Source organism: Psammomys obesus, unplaced genomic scaffold (assembly GCF_907164565.1).
Source record: "Psammomys obesus unplaced genomic scaffold, mPsaObe1.curated_primary_1811, whole genome shotgun sequence".
Lineage (NCBI taxonomy): Eukaryota > Metazoa > Chordata > Mammalia > Rodentia > Muridae > Psammomys > Psammomys obesus.
Window position 1 is genome coordinate 9742248 of NW_026596117.1, and position 26341 is coordinate 9768588.

Consider the following 26341-nt stretch of genomic DNA (forward strand, 5'->3'; position numbering starts at 1 on the left):
ACCTTAAAAATATATAAAACAAGAAATGAGACAGAGCTGGGGCTGTAGCTCAGCGACAGAGTAAGGCTCTAGGTTCAAACCTCAGTACAATAATAAATAAGTAAAGAAAACAAAGCACTAAGAACGCCCCAAATCACATGTCCCCAACAATACCATACCTGTCCTCCTCTCGCCAGCATGCTAACCCATATAGTACTGGTGGGCCGGGAAGAATTCTCCAGGCACGATCGACATTCTCCTGTATAGGCGTACTTGGAATCCTTTTTGGCAAACACATAGACTGTGTTTGTTGCCATTTTCTCTTGAGCTATCAGAACCTATAGGCAGTTAAAAAAAAAAAAAAAAAAAAGTTCCAGCTGAAAAACCCAGAAGGTCATTGAAGTACCAAGAAGCAAAACCTGCATAGTTATTTATTTATACGGGTCATATAGGCTCATACTCAACAGAAATATACAAGCTTCAACAACCAGCATATTTCTAGTGTGTATTATGTACAACTTCATAAAACTTTTAGTTCATCAAAGTTTAGGTGTCACACCTTAAATAATTCAACTGTCACTTTCAGGTTATCTGTAGGAATGTATACTTTCTTTTTATAAAGATTCATTTCGTGTGTGTGTGTGTGTGTGTGTGTGTGTGTGTGTGTGTGTGTGTTGTGTAAGGTAGCCATGGAGGCCAGAACGAGGCATTAGATGCCCTAGAAGTGAAGCTACAGGTGGAGGTCCTAAGAACCAACTTCTGACCCTCTGCAGGAGCAGCATGTGCTCTTATCCGCTGAACCGTCTCCAGCCCGAGAATGTACATCTTTTCATTTCACCTTAATAATTTAAAGGTTAACTATCTCTTTTAGTGTGTGTTAAATACCACTATACCTTTTCTGATCCGTTGATAATAAAATAGCCCCCAGGATCCAAAGGACACTCGTTCAGCTCACACAGGTCACGATCTGTTAGGCCGTTCAGCAGGCAGTAGGTAGAGCGCAGCATAATGGGGATTTTCCCTATGAAAGTTTTCTGATGCTGAGTCTGCAGCTGCTCTTCACCTTCTTTAATGACCGTCTTCGTTATGTCAACATAAAGCGGAGCCGAGTACCTGCAAAGAAAAGTGGGTCAGAACTGCCATGGTTATGTGCTAAAATAACTAGTTATTTTAATTAACTTTCTTAATTTTATTCAACATCAGGTGCTAACAAAGAAAAAGTATATCTTACGTGAGATTTCTTAATCTGGCTTCATTAGGCATCATTGGTGAAGGAGCACCATCTCTTTCCCAATGAGTAGGTTTGGAGAGATAAATTTGTTCAAATTTCAGTAAATATCTTGGCTAGAATTAAACAAAAAGCATGAAAACAATAAATAATTTCCCCACAGAAGTTTTGAAAGTCAGGCTCTAACTGTATTCTTATAATTCCAGCACTTAAAAAGGCCAAAGTGGTAGAATCATGAGTTTGAAACCAGATTGGGCTACACCAAAAGATCCTGTCTCAAACATTAAAAGTCGTAATGACTCTATCATGATCGACAATAGCATTTTAAGTAGAAGCAACTCTACAAACTAACAAAAATTAATCAATTTTACTGACATGAGGACACTCTGAAGTTAGAATCCACAATACAGTGATGTGGTTTGTCCATTATTATTATTATTAAGTTTTATGTCAGGTGTAATGGTGCACACTTTTAATCCCAGCACTCAAGGAGGTAGGTCAGATAGATCTCTGTAAGTCGGAGACCAGCCTGGACGACAAAGCACAGTGCAACAAGCAGGGCTATATGAAGAAACTGTCTAAAAATAAATAAAAATTATTTTTATTATTTCTATTTATGGGTGATAGATAGATAGATAGATAGATAGATAGATAGATAGATAGATAGATATAGATATAGATATAGATATCTATATATATAGTCTTTGAAAGTAAATACCACATGTTTGAGGATCTGAGGAAGCCAGAAGAAGGTATGAAACACTCAACAGGAGTGCTAGGAACCAAACTCAGAGCATTCACCTCTCCAGCCCATAGGGGTGTTCTCTTATATCTCATCACTTCCTTAAAGATGACAAACAGGCCTTTTTATTGGGAATGGGAGAGTTAAGAAAGGGTCTCTAGCCCAGAATGGCTATATCATGTAGCTTGACTGGCTTTCAACTCCTGATCCTCATGCCGCCTCTCACATGCTGAGATCCTGGGTATACTTCTTCATGTCTGGCTCAAATATATACTTCATCTATAAAACTCAATACTGGCTACGCATGGTGGCACATGCATTTAATTCCAGCACTCAGGAGGCAGAAGCAGGTGATTCTGAGTTGGAGGCCAGCCTGGTCTACAAATTGAGTTCCACGACAGCCAGAGCTACACATAGAGAAACCCTGTCTCAAAACACTGAAGAAGAAAAAAAAAGCCTGAATTCTCCCACCCCTCCCCCTGAAGGCTTTTTACTTATATTTTACATGTCTAGAAAAGGAACCCAAGATTTTTCTCCTATGTTTTCATCCTGCTTCTTCAAGGACCATGACACCAAACTGTTCGGATGGGAACAAACTGTTCTGCTATTTTTATAGATCTTAGCACTACTCAAATCTGGGGCTAACCACTCCACATTTATTTTTCCTGCTTGTACACAGTGAATTTTCTTGTTCTGAAATCATCAATGATTTCAAATTCACCAATGTAACCCCATTTCATCATGACAGAAATTCGACTATGGTCTGGCAGTGGTTGTGCACGTTCTTAATCCCACTGCTTGAAAGGCAGAGGCAGGCAGATCTGTGAGTTCAAGCCCAGCCTGGTCTACAGAATAAGTTTCAGGACAATCAGTGCTACACAGAAAAACCCTGTCTCAAAAATACAAAAAAAGAAAAAGAAAAGAAACTGGACTATGTATCACTTTGGCACATAGTCTGATAAGGACCTGACATTTGTTCTCAACCCTGTTGATGCTCTTGAAGACATCAGCCAGGACATTTATGTGCGCCATGATGGCAGCATGCAAGTGCAGAGAGATATTAGAAATCAAAACCGATTCTTATTAATAATCCTCACACTTTCATGTACACTCCCACACGGTGAGGATGGAAAGTACAAAGTGTCTAGGGGTGGCAGAGATATTCAAACTAACTCATCAATTAAATACATGCTTAAAACCCAAATCTCTCTATAAAAAAAGACTTCCAATCTGACTGACTCAGACTGATAATGGGGAACAAGCATTTCTAAGAAACACTTATCTGAGGGCTGAGGATTTGGCTCAGTGATAACACTTGCCTGGCCTATGTGAAGCCTCATCTATGATTCCCATTACCACAAAAACAAAGCCTTTTAACATTTATCAGCTGCGTAATAAAGCAATCCATGCGAAGAACTATTTTGAAGAAAACAGTCACAGAATTTCTATTATCAAATCCTAGAGATGAACTAAATAGATCATGCGTGTAGGAATACTACTGACCCTCCTCTCCCAAGCTACAGTAAACGGTAAAGACAGTAGAAATGTCAGTGACCCAAAGGAAAGTGACCCTCCACTCATTTCCACCATTACTGTAGATTCTATCTTACACTTAGGTTATTCCAAGAGCCTCACCTGTCTCCAGACCCTTTCTATTTCAAATATATAACATTTATAGTGACCTTTCTAAATAGGTATGTTAGACATATCCTTTGACAATCCTTCCCCAATTTCTCCAGAGCCTTTACAAAAGGAATCTTATGTCTATATGAAGCATCACCTGTCAATAAAAAGCTAATGACCTATAACTGAGGCAGGAAATAGGAGGTAGGACATCTGGCAGGCAGAAAGGATTCTGGGATAGAGCCAGGAGAGATTCAGCCAGAAAGATGTGAAGAGAATGGAGGCAAGGAACCTAACCACAGGTATGAGGCAGAATGCAGATTAGTAAAATGGGTTATTTTAAGTTACAATTTAGTCAGAGAAGAGCCTGGCCATATGGTCTATTGGGAACAAGCAAAAGAAACTGGTGCTAAGTACTATGATTTTGTTTTCAGACTCCATTCAATCACAGGGAGAAAGGAAGTTCAAGGTCCCAGGCCCTAGGGGAGCTAGGACCTTCCCAAAAGCTGAACAGCTTCTCTTGTAAGAAGTCAGTTGTCTGAGTCCAGCCACCTCTAGGACAAGTTCTCCACCTTTCTAGCAGGGTCAAACAAGTTCATGTTCCCAAGCCCAGAAACAAATTCCTATCCTACTTCTCCAAATATTTTTTGTCAACCAGTAATAAATATAGAAATTGCTGTTATTTAAACCAAGATACGTAAGTTATAAAAATATAAAACCAATTGACTGTTATGCCCTAATTAACTAAGTGCAGCTGGCCCACTCCTTTGTTCCCTTATCACTCTGAGCTCCAGACCAAATGTCTAGGAGGAAGAGGTAAGGGCCTTGAGGCCAGGTGTCTTGGATCTGGTCCAGTCTTCTACAGATACTCCCTTGCTAACCCATAATGTCAAAATAAAACTAGATAACACTGCATCTCACCCCAGCACCTCCGCCCTCTCCACCTCATTCTGTGTTCCCATCCTTTACAAATGTTGTACAATCGCCCTTTGGGGATGCAGTTCAGATCGCAAACTGGCCACTTCCCTGAGCTCAGAAAATAAAGCTTTCATTTTAAGCTGCTCTATCTGATGTGAGTTTTCTCGGCTTCTACCCTCAACCCAACAGTCTAGGCAATTGTAAATAGTATTTTGAGTCTTATAAGTCTTTATTGCAAGAGCTTGGGACCAGGAGGAAAAACCGCTGCAACAAGCCTTTGATGACCTGGCTCCATCTTAACTTCACTTAAGGCCTCTTAAGTGAACAGATTCATCAAATTTTATATGCGGCTTACTGTGGGTACCACCCAATTCTCAAGCTAAGTACACCAACTACTTTTGAAACACCTAGGCCACTTATTCCTGCCTTCAGTGTCAACTGAAGGTCCCTATCTTTTCCACTACACTCAAGCTTTAGAAACAGCTTCATCCTGCAGTATTTACCATAGTGGCACTCTCAATTTTCTTTTTACTTTTAACTCTCCACTTATATAAAGACCATGATGAGAAAATGACTTGGGATTTCCTTTAAAGACTTATTTCTTTACTACTTACACAGTGTTCTGCCTGCATGTGTGCTTACAGGCCAGAAGAGAACACCAGACCTCATTATAGATGGTTGTGAGCCACAGGGTAGTTGCTGGGAATTGAACTCAGGACCTTTGGAAGAACTGCCAATGCTCTTAACCTCTGAGCCATCTCTCTAACCCAACTTTGGGATTTTAAAAGGTGCAACATGGTCCTCTTTCCAGCACAATCCTGAAAAGCCAATTTACTTTTGCTTTTAAGGCAAAATTTAGTGCACGAGCTCCAACTAGAATAAGCATAATAAGCAAGCCCTTAGGATGCAATCTAGAGAAAAGGGACTTGACTGGCTAGAAATAATCTTCCTTTCTCTAGCTCTCATTCTGAAGCTATCTCTACTTCACATTGCTTTGCAGTTTCCCTGTCTCTAAGAGCCCAAAATGCTCCTGCAGCTGCCTTTTTACTGCTTGCAACTGGAAACTGTCATTATTTTCAACTTCTTTAAAACACTTATTTAAAAAAAACTGTAAAAATTATACCCTTGCTATAAATAATTCAAAAATTACATGTGTAAAAATTAAAAATTAAGTAAAAAAACAAACTATTAAGCCTAATTTTCCTTTTTGATCTCATATTTAAAAATGTGGGCATAGTGGCATATCTGTTTTTCTACCACTCAAGAAGGCTCAGTCAAGAGGATCCTGAGTTCAAGGCCAGTGATAGAGAGGCACTCTGTCCTAAATAAATACATAAGATAAGGAATTGTCCTTCAAACAGTTTTTCTCAGACTGCAGAAGAAAACAGTGGGATCATCTAAAGCAATGTAACTGTTTCCAGTCCACCTCTCAGGTATTCATACTGAGTGCTCTCTTTCCCACTACTAAGTACCTACTTGGAGAGGTGAGGGGAGATGCCTATAAATCCCAGCTACTACAAAGACTGAGGCAGAAGGAAAGGAGTTCAAGGCCAGACCGGGCAACTTGCCAAGACTTTGCCTCAAAATAAAAACTAAAAGAGAAATGAGATAAGAGATTAGGGGTAGAGTTTTTATCTAGTGTATACAAGTCCCATATTCTTCCTAAGACCAAAAAGCACATACTAAGTAGAGGAAAGGATTTCATCACTTGAAAAGTGCACATGTTCATTAACGAAGATAAATGCAGAGCCACGTTGAGCTGCTGTTCACACACTGCAAATCTCCTGAGTGAGAGAAGGACTGAGACCAATACTCTCCTTCCCCTGTGCAGCATTAAAATAACCATCTTACCGGCTCTTCAACTTCTCCACTAGCGTGCTGAGCTTCAGCCTGAAGGTCAATCGGTGGTGCATCTTCCACAATTCTTTGAACAGACATCTGAATAAACTCATCAAAGGAATCCAGCTGTTGTCTAACCAAGCCTTTTTCATCAAAATAAGAACTAGGAAAATATTAAGTTCATAATCAGTTGCAACTCAATCTCTCTACAATATTCTTCATTTTAAATTTAATTCAGCAGTTCTCAACCTGTGACTTGTGACTGTTTTGGCAAACTTTTATCTCCCCAAATTACAATTCAGAACAGTAGCAAAATTACAGTTATGAATAGCAATAAAATAATTTTATGAGTGGGGTCACCACAACAAGAAGAACATTAAAGGGTTGCAGCATTACCAACGCTGAGAACCACTTATTTAATCAAATTCAACAAATACTCATGAAATGCCAAGCAATATGTATCAATCAGTGCATATGGCCAGGAAGGAATATTTTCTTTTTAGATATTATGCTTGGGAGGGAAAAGAAAGGGGTAAAAATAACTAAAGAACAGAAGAACAATAAGGTAGCTTTGATGTTTAAACAAATTTCAAACTCTAAAGCATTTCCATGTTACTGCACACAATGTGACAGTCAGTGTGGTGACCCTAGCATAACAATTTGCTTTTGACTGTTCTCCCCGTGTTTTACGTTATAGAAATGGGTAAGAATCTGGACGGACTTTGACATGTGACTTTACTCATTTACAATCTGGGGCTCCACTGCATATTGCAATATTTTGTGTCTTTATAACTCCTAACTTTGTAATTCTTGGATTTCTTACAGAATATATATTATAAAGTTCCTCTGGTTTATTTGGAACAGTCACATGGAGAACAATTATAAGAGGTGCTCATTTAAATATCAAAAATAAAAGTGAACCACCATAATTTAAAAATATGGAATTAGATTAACATCACCAATAACACAGTAAGTGTACCTAATACAGTGTGCCAAAGGACTCACCCAAACACAGTAAGAGGAAAGTCAAACCACAACCCACAAGTACTATACAAAGTAACTGACCTGATTTATTTAAAAGGAAGGAAGGAAGGAAGGAAGGAAGGAAGGAAGGAAGGAAGGAAGGCAGACAAGACAGGGCTGGAGAAATAGCTCAGCAGCTAAGAGCACTGACTGCTCTTCTAGAAAACCCAGGCTCAGTTCCCATCACCTACTCACAACTGGCAGCTCACAACTGTCTGCAAGACCTGATGCCCTCCACAGACAAACATGTAACCAAACACCAGTGCATAAAAAGGAAAAATAAATTATTTTAAAAAAGGACATCCTGAGAAACAGTTTCAAATCAAAGGAAGCAGAAAAATAAGTCATGAAACAAAATGTATGAGGCTAAAGACATGGATGGTGCAGTTAAGAGTCCATAATCTTTGTGCTAGAGATATAGCTGGCAGAGGAGCTAATTCCCAGCACCCATGGTGGCTCATAGTCATCTGTAACTCTAGTTCCAGGGAATCTGACGCCCTCTTCTGGCCTCCATGGGCACCTGCATACAAGGTGCACATAAACTTACCCAGGCATATAAACAAATAAAATTTAAAAGCTAAAAACAAAGAACAACAAAATGCACAACACTAAAGAACTGAGACAGGAGGAGTGGCAAGTTCCAGGTCAGGTTGAGCTACACAATGAGACCTTGTCTCAAAAAAACTAAATGAATTCTTCAGCTTTTTTCTAAGGGGGAAACATTTTAAATCAATACAGCCAGATACAATGATATGTTCCTACAATCCCAACCTTAGAAGGTAGAAGCAAGAGTGCTGCAAATTCAAAGCCAGCCCAGTCTACAGAAAGTTCCATAGGATCCAGACCTGCATACAGTACTGTCTGGATAAAACAAAGCAACCCCTGTAAGTAATGAACATGTGTTAAGTACATAAGTAAGCAGAGATAGGGCCAAGAGCTACCTATAAGAACAGTGACAGGACGTCCCTCACAGCTTACAGCATCTACTGAAGCCTGATCAGCTTCCTCTAAAGTTACCTGATCACGATCCAACACGCTTCTTGCCACAAATCTGGAGTGATTTCATCATCATCCTCATCATATTGCATATCTGCAAAAACAAAACACTATGCTCATCGTCAATGAGATGAAACTAGTTTATACTGTACCTCAATGAAGTAAAACTATCACTCTGCTAAATACAAGGCAATAATTTCACCCCTCTTTCCTAGAATCTCAAGAGAGTTTACGCCATGTTTGTCAAGTTAATATTCTTCCTATTTACAACGAAAGTTGTATATACAGGGGCTGGAGAGATGGCTCAGAGGTTAAGAGCACTGGCTGTTCTTCCAATAAGTCGTGAGTTCAATTCCTAGTAACAGCACAGTGGCTCACAACCATCTCTAGTGAGATCTGGTACCCTCTTCTTGCATGCAGATACACATGCAGGCAGAATAGTATATAAATAATAAATAAATCTTGTTTTTTTTTTTTTTTTACTGCATATATACAAAATACAACAAAGTTTCAGCTAGGTTGTGACAATTTTTAATTTCTCTGTCTGCTCCAGAAAATCCATGTACTTAGAGCTAAGCAGGAGCAATATCCTCTGAGTAGTAAGGCCTCAGAGACAGGAGGAACGAATTAAGAGACAGAAAATTGCTTCAATAACTGAACAACACCCTGGGGTGGTCTATTACAGCAACATTTCATACATTTACATGTGCATATTTCACATACGTACAATTTACATATGTGTGTATATATATATGTTTTTCTTTTTCGAGACAGGAGCTCACTACATAGTCTAGCTGTTCTGGAACCCACTATTTAGAAAAGGGTGACCTTAAACCCCCGTCTCTGCCTCCCAAGTCCTGTGACTAAAGACATGTGCCAGCATGCCTGGCTTGTATAGTCTATATTTTCCAAAGACTGCCATGACTTTATTTCTCATCCCTCATGGTCTTCTATGCGATCCTGGCATTTCTGCCATCAAGATAAGGAGTCAGTTAGGTATGCAGGTGCATACCTGTAATCCCAGCACTCAGGAGGCAGGAAGCTGGAAGATCACAAATTCCAGACCAGCCTGAGTGACACCATAGATGCTGTCTCAAAAAGAAACAAAGATAAAAGTATCTACACATCCTCTCCTTGAATTTATACAATGTTCAACTCTCCAGTAAATAATCCTGACAGAATGAGGGCAATGGTTTCAGGATGTAGGGCAGAAAAGGCAATGCAGTTCTGATTTGTCTGCTCTGAAGCCCAGAACTGTTAACTAAAAACTCCTCATAGTCTCCCCACGCTCACTGTTAAGCCCAAACTATGAAGAGGCGCTTACAGGTGTTCCGGTCAGAAATCCTAAGCGGGTCCTCCAGCCCCCTCTTGGCAGCACTTAACTGCTGACTCAAACTTTCCAAAGATTTATTTTTACTCTACATATACAAATTTTATGCTTACATACATGTATGTGCACCACATATGTACCTATTGGATTCCCCTGGATTTATTTAAGATATCCTACGGGTTCTGGGAACTGAACCCAGTCCTCTGCAGAGCAACAAGTGCTCTTAACGACTGAGCCATCTCTCCAACCCCCTTGACTCAGATACTTTGGAAACGGGCCAATTCATGCCTACCACGTCCTATAAAACTTTCCAAATAATATGAGTTTTTCCCCTCAGTGTCTAAGACTGACTTCAGGGCACTCGGCTACATCTCCAGCCCAGTATGAAAGTTTTACTTAAGCACCATGTTCCTGCTAAAAAGTATTGAAATATGTAGAGTGAAATATGCTCTACAGAAATATATAGCCTGAGGACTGGAGTTAAAACTCCAGGACATGTATGGTACATTTCCACATGTGCACACACACATACACACAAAGTTTCAAATTTTCCAAATTTTCAAAGTTTCTAAATTTCCTTCAAGTAAGAGTAATTTAAAAGAGAATTCTAATACATTTTAATGAGATATGAATGGGACTGAGACGTTTGAGAAATTTTTAAAACTAAAGCTTTTGCTTCTATTGTCTGAAGGAAAAAAAATATATAGGAAGGCCACAAAGTTGAGAGCTGGAATAAAATGATTTTTGCACCCAAAGTAGAGGAAGCGTTAAAAAAATATATACAACATGAAAATAAAATGGGCAAGATTAAGAATTGTGCAAATGAAAAGTGAAAACACCAGTTGTCCTTATGAAATGGAATACATCCCATCCTAGAACTGTGTCATCTCATGGAAAGAGACCACTTAAAGGCCACCTTTTAAGGCAATTTACTTAACTGAAGACAGTGAATGTCAACCCCAAACCCATTCTTTGTCCCTAGTACTTCCAGGGTATAATGATATCTATCTAGCACAAGGACGTGGTCAAAAATTGAGCTACTCAGACTAGGAATATGGCTCAGAAGTAGGGTGTGTTCAGGCCTTGGGTTCAATCCCCTGTGCCAAAAAAAAAAAAAAAAGAACAAAAATACCGAGCTATTCAGTAAGCCGATTGGAATGGTAAGGAAGCCAATCAACGTCAAAACAGAAGGTAAGTAAGGGCTTGAACGCTATGTCGATTCTGGAAGATTGATAACAGATACAACAACAGGAGGACGTGAAAGGAGCAGTCAAGCTGACCACGGAACGTGGACCCTAGGTCCCCTGAGCTTGCACTGTCTAGCAAACCCAACTTCGCTCCCGGCGCAGCGTGAAACAGGGCTGCTCGGAGCGCGCCACGGACGGAATGAGGTGGCTGGCGCAGATCCTTCATCCCCGCACGTCCCCCGCCCTCCCGCCTAAGCGTCCGACGGGGTCACCTACCCTCGTCGGCGTCATACATCTTGGCCAAAGGTTTCTGAAGCTCTTAACTCGAAATCACAAAGCCGGAGATGAGAACGTCAGCGGCAAACTCGGACAGCGAGAGGAAGCAATGCCCGTCTCCGGCGTTCCCAGAATCCTCAGCGTCTACGCGAGGGGGCGGGGCGTGAGACGTGCGCTTGCGCAAATGGCGGGGCTTGAACTGCGCAAATGCAAACTACGGATCGCTGGGTGCAATGAATGAACGCTTCCTGTAGCGTGTTTTTTTGTTTGTTTTGTTTTTTTTAGCGTTTGTTGCACAAACGACACTTGATTTGTGTGGAGTAGATTTACGAGAGGAACGGCTGTGGGTGTGGGCTGAGCACCGACGGCCCCCCGCGGCCCACCACGGCTCTATCTAGTCCGTGCCTCGGCACCGCTGAATGAAATCTCGGGTCTCAGAGCTGTCATCGCGAGAAATGCAGGGTTGGTCGCGCCGTTGGACAGCTCCCTCGGTCGAGGAGCGCCTGGGACGCTAGCGCGCGTGCGCGCGCGAGGCTCCGCCCTCCTCGCCGCTCTTTGCCCCTCATGCTGACCGCGCGCCTGGGTCGCGGGCTGCTGTGCGGGCTCCTGCGGGGCCCCGCGCCAGCCGCTGCGAGCCATGGCCCGGCGCGGCGGCTCCTGCTGCAGAAGCCTGGGGCTGCCTTCTCCCAGCGCTCGTCATCCCTGGGCCGCCGGCTCCCTCCGAGCTCCGCGGCGACCGAGGACGGCGAGGAAGACTCCGACACGGAGGAGCGCTTTCTGTTCCCGGAGTACGTCCAGGAGCCGGACCCCGAGGAGCAGTTGCGGGAACTGCGGGAGCTGCAGCAGCGGCAGGAGGAGGAGGAGCGACGGAGGTTGCAGCGGCGGGAGGAGCGGCTTCAGCGGAAGCTGCGGGAGGGTCTCCTGCCTCTGCCGGTCTCGGAGCTCCCCGATGTCACGGTGCCGCCCAGCGGCGTCTACTGCTCGGGGTGCGGGGCCGAGCTGCATTGCCAGCACCCCGGCCTGCCCGGCTTCGTGACGGACGAGAAGTTCCGCGCCGCTACCCAGGCCGACGGCGGCCCGACGCGGACCGTGTGCCAGCGCTGCTGGCTGCTGGTGCACCACCGACGTGCCCTGCGCCTGCGGGTGAGCTGCGAGCAGTACCTGGAGCTGGTGAGCGCCGCGCTGCGGCGGCCGGAGCCCTCCCTGGTGCTCTATATGGTGGACCTGCTCGACCTGCCCGACGCCCTGCTTCCGGACTTGCCCAAGCTGGTGGGCCCCAAGCAGCTCTTCGTGCTGGGGAATAAAGTGGACCTGCTGCCCCAGGACGCGCCTGGCCATTTGAAGCGGCTGCGGAAGCGGCTGTGGGACGACTGCATCCGCGCTGGGCTCGTGGTGGCCCCCGGCAGCCGAAGAGCTCAGTATCCTGCCGGGGATGAGCCACAGGGCGAGAACAAGAATCAGAACCCGCCGGCCAGGTCCAGCCCGGTGGTCAAGGACGTGCGGCTGATCAGCGCCAAGACCGGCTACGGAGTTGAAGAATTGATCTCCGCGCTTCAGCGCTCCTGGCGCTACCGCGGCGACGTTTACCTAGTAGGCACCACGAACGCCGGCAAGTCTACTCTCTTTAACACACTCCTGGCGTCTGATTACTGCACCGCCAAGGGCTCCGAAGCCATCGACCGGGCCACCATCTCCCCCTGGCCAGGTGAGGCCCCATTGCTGAGTAATTAGACTTGACCCAGGAACCTAGTGCAACTACCCTTAAATGTCCATTTCGAGCTGCCAGGAGCCGCCCCTTTAAAATGTTTCTCCCTACACTGGTCATACCAGGTTATTGTTTGGAAAGTCAGTGCATGTTCGATTTTTCCAGTAAAGATGTTTCTAGGGGCGGCCGGGGTATAAAGCTTGTTCGCCCAAGTGCCTGCTTAACATGCATGAAGCCTGAGTTAGTCTGCGGCACTTCATAAACGAGGTGCGGTGGCATTCTCCTGTATCCCCAGCACTCAAGAGGTGGAAGGCAGGAAGATCAGGAGGAGAGCAAAGCTATTCTCAGATACATAGTTGGGGTCGCCGGTGGGGTAGATACATAAACCCCATTCCATACCAAAAAAAAAAATCCTGTGTGTTTTTTTTTTTTTTAACTCCTAAGACCTTTCACCCCTCAGTCTTACTCTTCACCGCTTGGATTTATTCTTGGACTGTTACACTGTACATGTGAAAGAGTTGGTGAAATACGGTGTGGAGATACCTTGAGAAGAAATGTCAGTTTTCAGAGTTAAACTAATAGCTTGGGATGGTGATACTGCCCGTCTGTTATCACAACGCTGGGGAGACGGAGTGAGGCAGTGTTGCAAGAGCCAGTCTGGAGGAAGAAACTGAGGAAGGAGAGCGAAACTTGTGTGCTTGGAGAGTTAGTCTTAGGAATTGGGTTGACAGAAAATTGTTCCCTTGAACCCAGCCTTTAGCTGCCCTTTGGCACCTCATATTTAAAACTGTCTATGGCCATGGTGGTATGTATTAGAGCAGTGGTTCTCAACCTGTGGGTCATGACCCCTTGCAGGATGGAATGACCCATTCACAGGGCACACCTAAGACCATCAGAAAACAAAGACATTCACATTACAGTTCATAACAGTAGCAAAGTTACAATTATGATGTAGCAACAAAAAAATTTTAACAGCTCAGCCGTTAAGAGCACTGGCTGCTCTTCCAGAGGTCCTGAGTTCAAGTCCCGGAAACTACATGATGGCTCACAACCATCTATAACGGGATCTGATGTCTTCTTCTGTCATACAGGCATACATGCAAATAGAACACTTATATGTATAAATAAATAAATAAATAAGTCCTTAAAAATTTTACAGTTGGTGGTCACCACAACATGAGGCACTAAAACATGAGGTATTAAATAAAGGTTCGCATCATTAGGAAGGTTGAGAACACCGATGCAGAGGGTAGGTAGTGAAGCAGGGTAAAACAGACCTAGAAATTCTGTATCCAAATTCTGATTAGTAAAGCAGTCGCTACGCCCCTTTCCTCATTCGTAAAGGGTGTGCAGTAATTGCATAGCAGTTGTCATGACGGTTAAATGAAGTCAATCGGGAATGTTTGGTTTTCTTCTCTCACACTTTTCGAAAAACTCTTCTGGTATTTCAGGTACTACATTAAACCTCTTGAAGTTTCCTATTTGCAATCCGACTCCTTACAGGATGTTCAAAAGACATAAAAGACTTAAAGAAGATGCGGCCAAAGCTGAAAAAGATCTGAGTCAGGAAGAACAAAGTCAGCTCAATCAACTGAAAAAGCGTGGTTACATAGTAGGTATGCATCCTTCCTCCTAGGGAAAATTTGCACTGGTTCTGTGGTAAAATTGTTTAGAACCGTGCAGTGCAGCCATTGGGGCTAGCAAAAATAACTGTAACAAAAGACCTTTTTTATATAACTATTTGTTTCTCGGTTTCTCTCTTAGCCTGGCTATTATGTAGATAATTGAGACTCTATTATATATTTTTTTCTACATGGGAGGTTTTATTAGGGAGTGGGAGAGGTCACAGAGACTGTCTGTCTCTGGATGAGGCAGGAAAGAGAGAGAGCTCTATTACATTATTTTAACAAGCTTTACAGCTCAAGAACTGAGCAGTTATTACACTGTTCTTAAGCCGGTAAGCTGATTTGGTTTATTCCCAGGGTACATCCCAGAGATACTTGCACTTTGTAGCTTTTCCTGCTCCAGCTCCTCTCCTGATCTTACCTGGACCTCTCCCATGGCTGAATCCTTTACTTCCTCTTCTCACCTCTACCCTGGCTGGCAGGAAGTCCAGCTCTCTCCCCTACTTAGTGATCAGGGGACAATTGGGGAGCAGTGTTTATATAACATTAAGACAAGAGATTCTCAGAAAAAGGATTGCAACCAGATACGGGGGGTACAGAAATCAACATTTGAATTACACAATAACCTTATGCCTACAGTCTTTGACTAGGTTGTCCATCTCCTTCTTATCTCTCTTCTGATTTCATTAATATGGAAAAAAAGAGAGATTTTTAACACCACCAGACTAAATGCACATAAAGAATGACTCATACTATTTTCTAAAAAGACAAAATTATAGTCATAGCCACAGTCTCTTATTTACACATGTAGTTGTTTTAGTGACTTATTTAAGGCAAACATAAAAAGTGTCTTCAGAGTCTGACCTAGTGATGCACACCTTTAGTCCCAGCACTTGGAATGCAGAGGCAAGTAGATCTTTGTGAGTTCAAGGCCAGCATCATCTACATAGAGAATTCCAAAACAGCCAGAGCTACATGGTAATATTCTTTCACAGAGAGGGTGGGTCTTCAGGAGTGTCAGGTACACACCTATAATCACAACACTTGGGGGAGTTAAGAGAAACCTCAGTTCCATAGTGATTTTGAGGCAAACCTGGACTACGTAAGATCTTTTCCAAAATACAAATGACAACCAAGGTAAATGCATACATATGTGTGTGTGTGTGTGTGTGTGCATGCATGTGTGCACGTGTGTGTGTGTGTGTGTGTGTATGTATGATCTGTCTCCTATCACTATAGAAGCTAAAAAAAAAAATCAAGTTTAACACTTGAAACTTTGTACAGAAAACCCATCTCAAAAATTTTTCTAATGACCCAGAAGCAAAGCATTAAAGGCATGCCTGATAACCTCGGTTTAATTTGTTCTAGGAAGAGTTGGAAGAACATTCTTGCACTCCACAGAGCAGAACACAGGGGTTCCCTTTGAGTTTGATGCTGACTCACTGGCCTTTGACATGGAAAATGAACCTGTTGTGCCTGTGCACAACCACACCAAACAAGTAGAACTGACCCCACAGGATGTGAAAGATGCCCACTGGTTTTATGACACCCCTGGGATTACCAAAAAAAGCTGTGTATGTATTTGTTTTCTTTTAGAAACATTTAATTGTAGAAGTACTTTCTCAACTGACAGAAAATAAGCAAAGAGGTCTACTTCCATTTTAAAACTTATTTCTGGGTGGGTTAGTTGGTGGTTGGTTGGTTGGTTGGTTGGTTGGTTGGTTGGTTGGTTAATTTTTTTCAAGACAGTTTCTCCATGTAGCCTTGGCTGTCCTGGACTTGCTTTATAGACCAGGCTGGCCTCAAACTCACAGAGATCCACCTCCCTCTGCCTCCCTGAGTGCTAGGATTATAGGCATGCACTACCGTGCCCGGCACAATTCTAGTTTCTTTATAAAACTAGTTCAAGGATGAATCTATATGACATTAAATTCTGTATTTCTTTAGTTGACATTGCTGTAGGCAAACTACAGTATTAACATTGTACTTGTTAGCTTACAACTACAGTATTATATGAAATTATAGTAGCTTAGCTACTATGTAATATGTTCCTATATTTTAAGGTTACAAATTATGAATATTGCAGTCCAGCTGCCGAGTCCATGCTTAAATCCCCTTGAAGACGTGTCAATCATGATGTCATATAGTTTGAACTGAAGTGAATCATGACAACTTATCAAAGGAGTGTCACATGAATTTCCAAGGCATTCAGCCATTCTTGGCCTGCTCTTTTCTTTGCACTGAAAGTCTCCCAGTAACTTGTACCCGCTGTTCTTCAAAGCTCTGTAGAACAAACATGGCATGTATTTCCCTGAAATAGTTTAAATTCTAAGTGATCAAGTGGCCCTATTTTTAGAATAGGGATAAATCTACCTATCCTGCTATTATCCACCCCTTTACTCAGACTAAAACATCTCACAGGTAACCTAGCTTTTGTCTATTTAAATTTAGCTGGTATTTAGCTAAGCATAGTAATGCACACATTTTGCTTAATATAGTTGCATCCATTTTCATACAAAAAAAAAATAGGAAATTCATTCTAGCCACTCAAACTTCCTATGTATATAAAACTCGTTTTCCTTGTGCATTCCTCTGTTGATATCAAAGTTGGTTCCATAGCATAGCTACTGTGATTTCATTTTTTAAATGAGTTTTATTTTCTTTAAATCTTTCCAGAATCTGGTAATCCCTAGCTTTCTATAGTGGCTAGTTTCATATGTCAACTTGATACAAGCTGGAGTCATCAGAAAAAAAGGAGCCTCTATTAAGGAAATGCCTCCATGAGATCCAGCTGTAAGGCAGTTTGTCAATTAGAGATCAAGGGAGAAGGCCCAGCCCATTGTGGGTGGTGCCAGCCAGGACCACCGCGGTCCTGGGTTCTATAAGAAAGCAGGCTGAGCAAGCCAGGAGGAGCAAACCAGTAAGCAGCACCATGGCCTCTGCATCAGCTCCTGCCTCCAGGTTCCTGCCCTCTTTGAGTTCCCGTCCTGACTTCCTTTGGTGATGAACAGCAATGTGGAAGTGTAAGCCGAATAAACCCTTTCCTCCCCAATTTGCTCTTTGGTCATGGTTTTTTTGCCACAGCAATAGAAACCCTGACTAAGACACTTTGCTTTTCTGTTTTCTGCAGTCTGTTTAAAAGGTTTGTTCTTGTGGTTGGAAAGGTGTCTTAGTGTGCCTGTTGGTTTGGAGACATTGTTCTTCCAGAGGAACCAAATGACCACATGGTGGCTCACAACCTCCTATAACTCCAGTTCCAGGGGATCTAATGCCCTCCCCTCTCTGCAGTCACTATATATAGGCATACACAAAGCTAAGAAACAAACAAAACAAAACAAAACAAAAACCCTCTTGTCCCAACAAGCCAAGATGCATAACACTGGTCTTCTGGCTATTTTTCAGGAGAAAGAGATCTTCAAGTTACAGACTAGTTCCTAATGTAGAGTGACCATTTTGCTTTTTGGTTTCTTTTGCAAACAAGGGCCTTTTTTTTTTTTTTTTTTAGACAAGGTCTAGGAAATAGTACATAGTCCAGGCTACCCTAGAACTTGTGACAATCCTCCTGCTCCAGCCTCCCAGAGCTGGGATTTGTAGATATGAACCATTTTGCATTTTATGCTTCCATGCTTAATCCTTAGGATCCACTATCACATTTTATCTTTGTCTGTTAAAAAGCTGGGAGCTACTGCTACCCAAATCCTTGAGCATACAATTTCATTCTTAGTGAGCCAATAGTACCTTGGGATGCGTACCACTTTTGACATTTGGGGGATAAATGCTATAATAGGAAAGTCTCATATGCCTGTGTTTAATATTCAGCTGTGAAATGAGTAGAATAACTTAGAGACAATATATAAATTGTAAGTGTGGCTAATGAATATAATTTGGTGTGCTGTAAAGTCTAAAAATTTTTTGTTTCAGCAAATCACAAAAATGTTGAATGAAAGTACCTCTAAATAAATCATGTCATTTGCTTTATAGATTTTAAATCTTCTAACAGAAAAAGAAGTCGATATTGTTTTGCCAACACATTCTATTATCCCAAGAACCTTTGTTCTCAAACCAGGAATGGTTCTATTTTTGGGTGCTATAGCCCGAATAGATTTCTTACAGGTAAGAAAATCTACGCTATTGGAATATGAACAAGTATTAGAATGCACTTTAGAAGGTTACGTGTGTAAAATTTTATTGCAAAAGTTTGGGGGAAAGAAGTAGGCCCAAAAGAGAGAACACTACGATGTTAAAATCGGTAAAATTGTGCCAGAGAAGATGGCTCAACAGGTAGGAGTGTTTGCTGCTCTGTCAGAGAGAGGAGCATAGTTGAGCTCACTGCACCACTGGGCAGCTCACTACCACTACAACTCCAGCCCTGGGGATCCACCTACTCAGGAATCTTTGGGCACCTGCAGTCGTAGGAACTTAGCCCGACGCCGACACACACACACTTTTAAATCTAAAAGGTTTTTTTTAAGATCTATTACGTATATCTGTGTTTTTCCTGGATGTGTATATGTGCACCATGTGTATACCTAGTGACCAGAAAATTTAAAAGAGCGCATCAGTGCCCCAGAACTGAAGTTACAGATAGTTGTGAGCCCCCATGTGGTTGCTGGGATCAAACCCGTGTCCTCTACACGTGCAACAAGTACTCTTAACTGCTGAGCCACCTCTCCAGCCCACTGACAGTGTTTTTAATAATTCTATTCTTAGGGCTAGGTAGTGGTGACACACACCTTTAATCCCAGCTCTCAGGAGGCAGAGGCAGGTGGTTCTCTGTGAGTTTGAGGCCAGCCTGGTCTATAGAGCAAGTCCCAAAAGAGCCAAGGATACACAGTGAAACCCTGTCTCAAAAAACCAATATATACATATATACATACATATATACATATATATATGTGTATAATGTGTATATATATAATATGTATTTATGTGCATTGGTGTGAGGGTATCAGATCATCTGGGACTGGAGTTACAGACAGTTGTGTGGGTGCTAGGAATTGAATCCCGGTCCTCTAAAAGAGCAGCCAGTGAGTGCTCTTAACCACTGAACCATCTCTCTAGCCCATCCTTTTTTAATTTTTAAAGGCAGGGCTTGGTGGCACCCACCTTTAATTCCAGCACTCCAGAGGCAGAGTCAGGCAGATCTCTGAGTTCAAGGCCTGCCTGATCTGGAAAATGAAGCCCTGTCTCAAAAAAAAAAAAAAAAAAAATCATTAATGAGATATTGAATCCCTTATATAGCTTAGCTTTGTTCTTTCTTTCTTCTTTTTATTTTTATTTTTTTTTCTTTAGGGGTGGGAAGGTTTGGTTTTTTTGTGTTTTTTTTTTTTTGTTTTTTTCAGGACAAGGTTTCTCTGTGTATCACTGGCTGTTCCAGAATTTACTTTGTAGACCAGGCTGGCCTACCTGCCTCTGCCTCCTGAGTGCTGGGATTAAAGGCTTGCACCATTAACACCTGGCTCAGTAGTTTAGCATTTAAGATGAAATACTGTTCATTTCCTATATTGTTTCATATGAAAATTATGCATATATGTAGGCCCAAGGTTAATATACATTAAATTCTGTACTTATTTGTATACTCTAACATACCATATTTTGCTTAGTTACATAGCATTATTCTGGGGATATTCAGGAATTGCTCTCCATTTTTTCCAAAGGAAGAAGAAAAAGGGAAACTGAAACATTGTTATATTCAACAAATGTAACTTACAGCCCATTGATAAAGAATATTTGACTTCTATGTTCATACTTGAAAATTTAACCTTGTATACTTATTATACAACTACACAGTTGTATAATACACAACTACACAGTTACCATCATTTCCTTGTTGATATTTTAGATATATTTACATATTTTATGTGTGTGCGTGTGTGTGCTTGCATGAATTTGTGTGTACCATTTGTGTACAGAAGCCCTGGGAGGCCAGAGCATGTTAGATCACCTGGAGCTACAGATGGTCTGCCTAATGTGGACTCATGTCCTCTGCAAGAGCAATAAGTGCTCTTTACTGCTGAGCCACCTCCCCTGCCCTTCCTTGTTGCTCTTAACAGCAGATATGAAACCAACAGTACTTTTTTTTCTTTAGTTTTTTTGAGGGGCTGGGGGACTGGTTGTTTGTTTGGGGGGGTTGTTCTTGTTTTTTCCACAACTGAGATTTTACTGGTTGGTGGTCAGCACACAGACATTTCGGGTAATGCGTGTACTCTGAAGAGTCGTGTATCGCGTTTTGTTTTGGACAGTTACTCCAGTGATGTTCCAGCCTCAAACTTGGCGAGTTTTCCTTCAGACCTCGCATAACAGTCAAACGCTCATAATCCTCACTTGGACTGACTCACAGTTTTATGCCGTAAACAGTACACACTCAAACTTTCCATCTTTCACAGCACATTATCACGATTGTTAGGAAAATGGACTGCCATGACCAGAGGGACATTACAGCCCTCTCAGGGCAAGGACCAAGGAGTGGTTTATAGGAAACAGTTCTAGAAACACGAGACCAGATGTAGCTGAAAATGTTCCAGATACTAATGCATGACGGAGATTCCAAATTACAGTTTCGTATGCTTTTTATTGTAGGGTATAAAACCAGCCCCCTCAGTGTTATGCTGTCGGCTGAGACAGTCACAGCCTGTCCAACAACTAACAGATGATTTCACCTCTTAAAAAGTCTTTTACACTTTTAAAAGTGGGATGAGTTGTGATTCCTCCCCAACCCCTTTTAAAAATGCTTCTGAAGCTACTAAAAAAATAAGTAAATAAAAGCCTCCCATTTACAAAATCGTTGATTAAAAACATTCCTTTGAATTGAACAAGGAGGAAGGTAGGGGCCACTGACAGGCATGAGTCGTGGCTGGTCGGACTTGGCTTCTTCCTCCTCATCTTCAGAGGCTGGACTGTTTTCTGGTCTGTTTTCTGCAGATAGTTTGCTAGTTAGCCACCTCAGGCTGTTTGTCCTTTGCTCCCCTCTTCCCTTTGGTTTGTACTTTTTTGTCAGATTTAGCCATTCCCTCAGCTTTTTCCGTGCACCTTGGCAGGGTGGGTTTGCCCATCAGTCCCGGGGCTCCTCCATCACTGAATTAGACCATCATGGTGGGCTTGTGATGGGAGGCATATGCCAATCCCATCATGAGGCTGCTTGTTTCTTTGTTTTTTAAGACAGGGTCTCCATATATTGCCCAGCTTGGCCTTAAACTCAACATCCTCCTGCCCCAGCCTCCTACAGGTTTTCTACCATGCCTGTCTGTCTTGGTTTTTTTTTTTTTTTTAATAATATCAAGTCTGTAGAAGTCTTAGTAGTTTTATAATTTTCAGGAATCATTAAGACATTATTTCTATATTACCCCCTCTTTTAAGTCATTAGTCTGCTTACATTTGAAAGACAGCTTAATTTGATTCCTACTTTGTCCTCTTTGTATTATTGTTTTGGGTCTCCTGTATCCCAGGCTGGTCTTACTCAGTGTTTTAGCTGAGGTTGTCTCTGTACTCCTAATCTTGCTACCTCTACCATCCTTGCTGGGTTTAGGGTGTACACTACACACCTAGTTTTTATTTCTCTTTTTTAAAATTGTACATTACAATGTGAAGGTTTTTCAAGTTTTTTTCTGTAAAATAACTTCCTCCTTCCTTTCTTAAGGGAGATCAATCAACGTGGTTTACAGTTGTGGCTTCCAACTTCCTTCCTGTTCATATTACTTCCTTGGACAAGGCAGATGCTCTCTATGAGAAACATGCAGGTCACGAGTTACTGCTGGTAAGCACTGCAACTTGATAGCTGCGTGGAGTAGCTATGCCCTGGGATGGTTCCATACCCCTGGTGATAAAGGCTAATGGGTAAAACCGTCATTTTACACCAGCCATCTCTCTTATCTCACCTCTGGCTTGAGAGCACTGGCTGTTCTTCCAAAGGTTTGAGTTCAATTTCCAGAAACCACATGGTGGCTCACAACCATCTATAATGAGATCAGGTGCCCTGTTCTGACGTGCAGGGATACACACAGGAGGAACACTGTATAAAAAAAATAAATAAATCTTTTTTTTTTTTTTTTTTTTTTTTTTTTAAGCAATAATGGGTTATACGTGAAAAAGGGGTGTTGCAGACCAGCTGGTGCCACACACCTTTAATCCCAGCCCTCAGGGAGGCGGGGACAGATGGATCACTGTGAATTTGAGGACAGCCTGGTCTACAAAGAGAGTCCAGGACAGCCTTGGCTACTTTTCAAGTGTCTCATAGTCACATTACTGCAGAAAATTGTATTGGAGAGCTAGGAAAAAGTCACAAGAGTTATAGCACAGACCTTTAATCCCAGCGTTTAGGAGACCAAAGCAGATGGATCTCCATGAGTTCAAGGCCAGCCTGGCTTACATATTGAATTCAGAACTAAAAGAAGTTACAGATTTTGTCACAGTTGAGGGGTGTTCCTGGAATCTGTTTCGGGGGGCTTGGGGTACACGTGATGCTAAACCATCCTGCAGCACTTAGGTGAACATTCACAATGAAGAACAAACTAAAAGTGTCAGTAGTGACTGAGAAGTGCAGGTCTGAGCAGAAGCTTTCCTGCCTCATTCCTAATCCCAGACACTCAGTTTTACAGGCTCCCTCTTTTCCTCCCATCCTACCTCCTCCTTCACACTATAAATGTATTTTGATTGTTCTTATCTTTATTTAATAAACAAAACGTCACCAGGTGTAGTGCCTCATGCCTTTAATCACAGCACTGGGGAGGAAGAGGCAGGCAGAACTCTGGGAGTTCGAGGCTAGCCTGATCTACAAAGCGAGTCTAGGACAACAGATGATAGGTAGGTATGTAGACAGACAGACAGACAGACCGATCTTTACCGCCCATCTTACTCTTGGTGCCTCATGTCCCATTGCTATAGGCCTGTCTGCAGAGTAACCATATCTTGAAAAACCATAAATAAAGAAACAAACAAACAAATAAGCAAGCAGAGTGTCCTGAATAATCCTTTTCTTTACCGCTCATCTTACTCTTGGTTCCTCACGTCCCATTGCTATAGGCCTATCTGGCCCTTACCATCCCAGTGAAATCTGCCAGGCCCAGTTGTCTGAGGTCTGTTTGCAGCTCATCTGCAAGATAGGCCCTAAGCACCACGGGACAGTGAACATTATAATTAAGTTTTATTTGGACTGGAGAGATGGCTCAGCAGTTAAAAGTACTAGCTGCTCTTCTAGAGAACCTGAGTTTGATTCACAGCACCTACAAGGTAGCTAACAACCATCTGTAACTCCAGTTCTGGGGCCTCTGAGGTCCTCCTCTGGCCTCCTTAAGCATTGTACCCACATGGTGCACAGACATAAATTTTGTTTTGATGTTTAAAACAGCCTCTCATGTAACACAAGGCTGGCCTCTAGTTAGTTATGTAGCCAAGACTGGCCTTGAACTCCTGAGCTTTCTGCCTCTTACTTATCAAACGCAGGGACCATAAAAATGTATAAGCTAGCTCACTATCTAAGATACTGAAACCAGACTACCTGGGTTTGGATGTCTTCCCCCACTGCTCAGTTTAAGAAAGCTGTGTAGCTTTGGGCACATTTCCTGCTTTTCTCTGTGTTATGCCTGTCTCCTAAAAAGTGGAAAGATTAAGGGGGTGAGGGGCAGCAATCTTCATCCTTTTCTTTGATGTTGTTTGCTTGAAGCAGTTTCACTGTAGAAACCTGGCTTTCCTGGAATTTGCTGCAGAGACTGGGCTGGCCTGCAGCTGAGATTGCTACCTCCTGGGTGCTGAGATGAAAGGCCACCAAGCCTGGCTCCATTTGCTTTTCACTTTTTATTTATCTAGTGTGTGTGTACATGTGCACTGTTTCACACTCACATGCATGTCACAGCCTTCCTGTGGAGGTCGAGGACAAACTGGTGTCAGCTCTGTCCTTCAGGCTTTTTGTTGTCTCCAGAAATCAACCCAAAAGTCACTAGGCTTGCTGTGCAAGTGCCTTTACCTGCCGAACCATGCTGCCAGCCGTAGGACTGTTTTAAGTACTAGGTGTGTTTGGGTGATAATCTTAAACAGCTATTTCAGAAATAACAGGTGATCCAATGTAGCAGTAGTTAGCACCAGTGTTTACAAAACTGAAAACATACAAGTTAGCCATGGTGGTGCACACCTTCTGTCCCAGAAGTTGGGAAACAGGCAGGTGGATCTCTGTGAGTTCAAGGTCAGGCTGGTCTACAGAGCAAGTTCTAGGATAGCCATGACTACACAGAGAACCCCTTGTCTTAAAAAAGAAAAGGAAAGAAAAAGTTAGCCATGTGTAAAACTATAGCATATTGAATTTATAAAGCCTGAAGTTCAAGGTCATCAGTGACTGTATTAAGTAGAAGGCTAGCTTGAGCTATAGTAACCTGTGAGATCTACACAAGCCTGTTATCCCAACACTCAGTGAAGCAGAGGCAGGTGGATCTCTGAGACTTCAAGGACAGCCTGGTCTACAAAGCCAGTCTAGGAAAGCCAAGGCTATACAGAGAAATGCTGTTTTGGGAAAAAAAAGAAGTCAGATTAATCTTAACTGTTTACATACCTAAAACAACTACGGTATTTGGAAGGGCCTTGCCTTAACTGCCTGACATAATTCCATGCAAACTCCTGTGGTGACTATGCAAATAGTATAGATAAAAATGCAATTCTGCTTAAATTACTGCCAGGCCCATGTCCAACACGTGGTCCTTGGCCTTGGAAACCTTGGCCTTCATCTCTTCACAGAGTTCCCATGCTCAGAAGTAAATATTTGGAGGATTGTTTTCATGTCCATTCTTATCCATAATGTATTTATTAATGCAATATAAGGGGTTTTGTCTTGTTTATTAAGATAGCCAAGTGGGCATGGCATTATAATTCCAGCACTTGGAAGGCAAAGGCAGTAGGATCAGAAGTTTAAGACCGTAGTCCTTAGCTACCTAGCAAGTTTGAAGGTAGCATTGGATCCTGTTTCAAAAAACAAAAAGGAAAAGTCTCACTCTTTAGCCCAGGCTCATCTCAAACTCATGATAATCTCCTTACCCTAGCCTCCATCCTAGGGTTAAAGCTTTGATCACAACGTATACCTACAAACTGATGGGATTTGGAGTTTCTTCTGCTATATCCCTGACTGGCTTAGTACTCAACTGTACAGAATAGGCTAGCCTTGAACTCACAGATAACCATCTCCCTTTGCCACCTGGGTGCTGGGATCAAAATATGAGCTACCATCCCCAAAACCAGATACAGGGAATTTGATTTGACATTTCAAACCTCTTTTTTTATTGGAAGGTTCCAATGGGTGGAAAAGAACGAATGGCACAGTTTCCTCCTCTGGTTGCTAAAGACATTACATTAAAAGGAGGTGGAGAATATGAAGCAGTAGCAGATATCAAGTTCTCCTCTGCAGGTACTGTATTCATTGTTGCTATTGTTTATTTGTTTTTATTTCTTTGAGGCAGGGTTTCTCTATGTAGCTCTGGCTGTCCTAGAACTTGCTCTATAGACCCAGGCTGGCCTCAAGCTCCCAAAGATCTGTCTGCCTGCCTCTCTCTCCCAGTGCTGAGATTAAAGGTGTACACCACCACTGCCCAACCCTGGTAATGTCCTCTTAAAAAGTAAAGCATAGGCCAGGTATGGGGTAGCATGTTCCTAAGTCCCAGCATTTGCAGGGTAGAGGCTGGAGATCAAGACCAGGCTGTTCGACGTGAGACTCTGGCTCAGCAAAACGGCCTTTGGCCTAATACCAAGTATAGAAAGATGGGAGCTGAGCGTAGGGGCAAAGGCAGGTGGATCTCTTGAATTTGAGACCAGCCTGGTCTACAGAGTGGGTTCCAGGCCAGCCAGGGCTACAGAGAAAACATGTCTCCAAAAGTAACAATAATAATAATTAATTA

The 26341-nt window shown here is 42.4% G+C and overlaps 2 protein-coding genes across 2 annotated transcripts in view; one reads left to right on the top strand and one right to left on the bottom strand.

The window, feature by feature from the left end:
• Positions 1-11270, bottom strand: part of Polr2b (RNA polymerase II subunit B) — a 39785-nt gene extending 28515 nt beyond the window's left edge. Inside the window, exons 1-6 of the mRNA XM_055629229.1 lie at positions 11142-11270; positions 8370-8442; positions 6342-6492; positions 1211-1323; positions 873-1092; positions 159-317 (exon numbers count right to left, since the gene is read on the bottom strand). Of these exons, the coding sequence (XP_055485204.1) occupies positions 159-317; positions 873-1092; positions 1211-1323; positions 6342-6492; positions 8370-8442; positions 11142-11160 (735 nt within the window). The 5' untranslated portion in view covers positions 11161-11270. The remainder of the gene's footprint in view (positions 1-158; positions 318-872; positions 1093-1210; positions 1324-6341; positions 6493-8369; positions 8443-11141) is intronic.
• Positions 11271-11411: 141 nt separating this feature from the next.
• Positions 11412-26341, top strand: part of Noa1 (nitric oxide associated 1) — a 16855-nt gene continuing 1925 nt past the window's right edge. Inside the window, exons 1-6 of the mRNA XM_055629459.1 lie at positions 11412-12846; positions 14298-14462; positions 15840-16045; positions 18453-18584; positions 22108-22224; positions 25737-25854. Coding sequence (XP_055485434.1) covers positions 11706-12846; positions 14298-14462; positions 15840-16045; positions 18453-18584; positions 22108-22224; positions 25737-25854 — 1879 coding nt within the window. The 5' untranslated portion in view covers positions 11412-11705. The remainder of the gene's footprint in view (positions 12847-14297; positions 14463-15839; positions 16046-18452; positions 18585-22107; positions 22225-25736; positions 25855-26341) is intronic.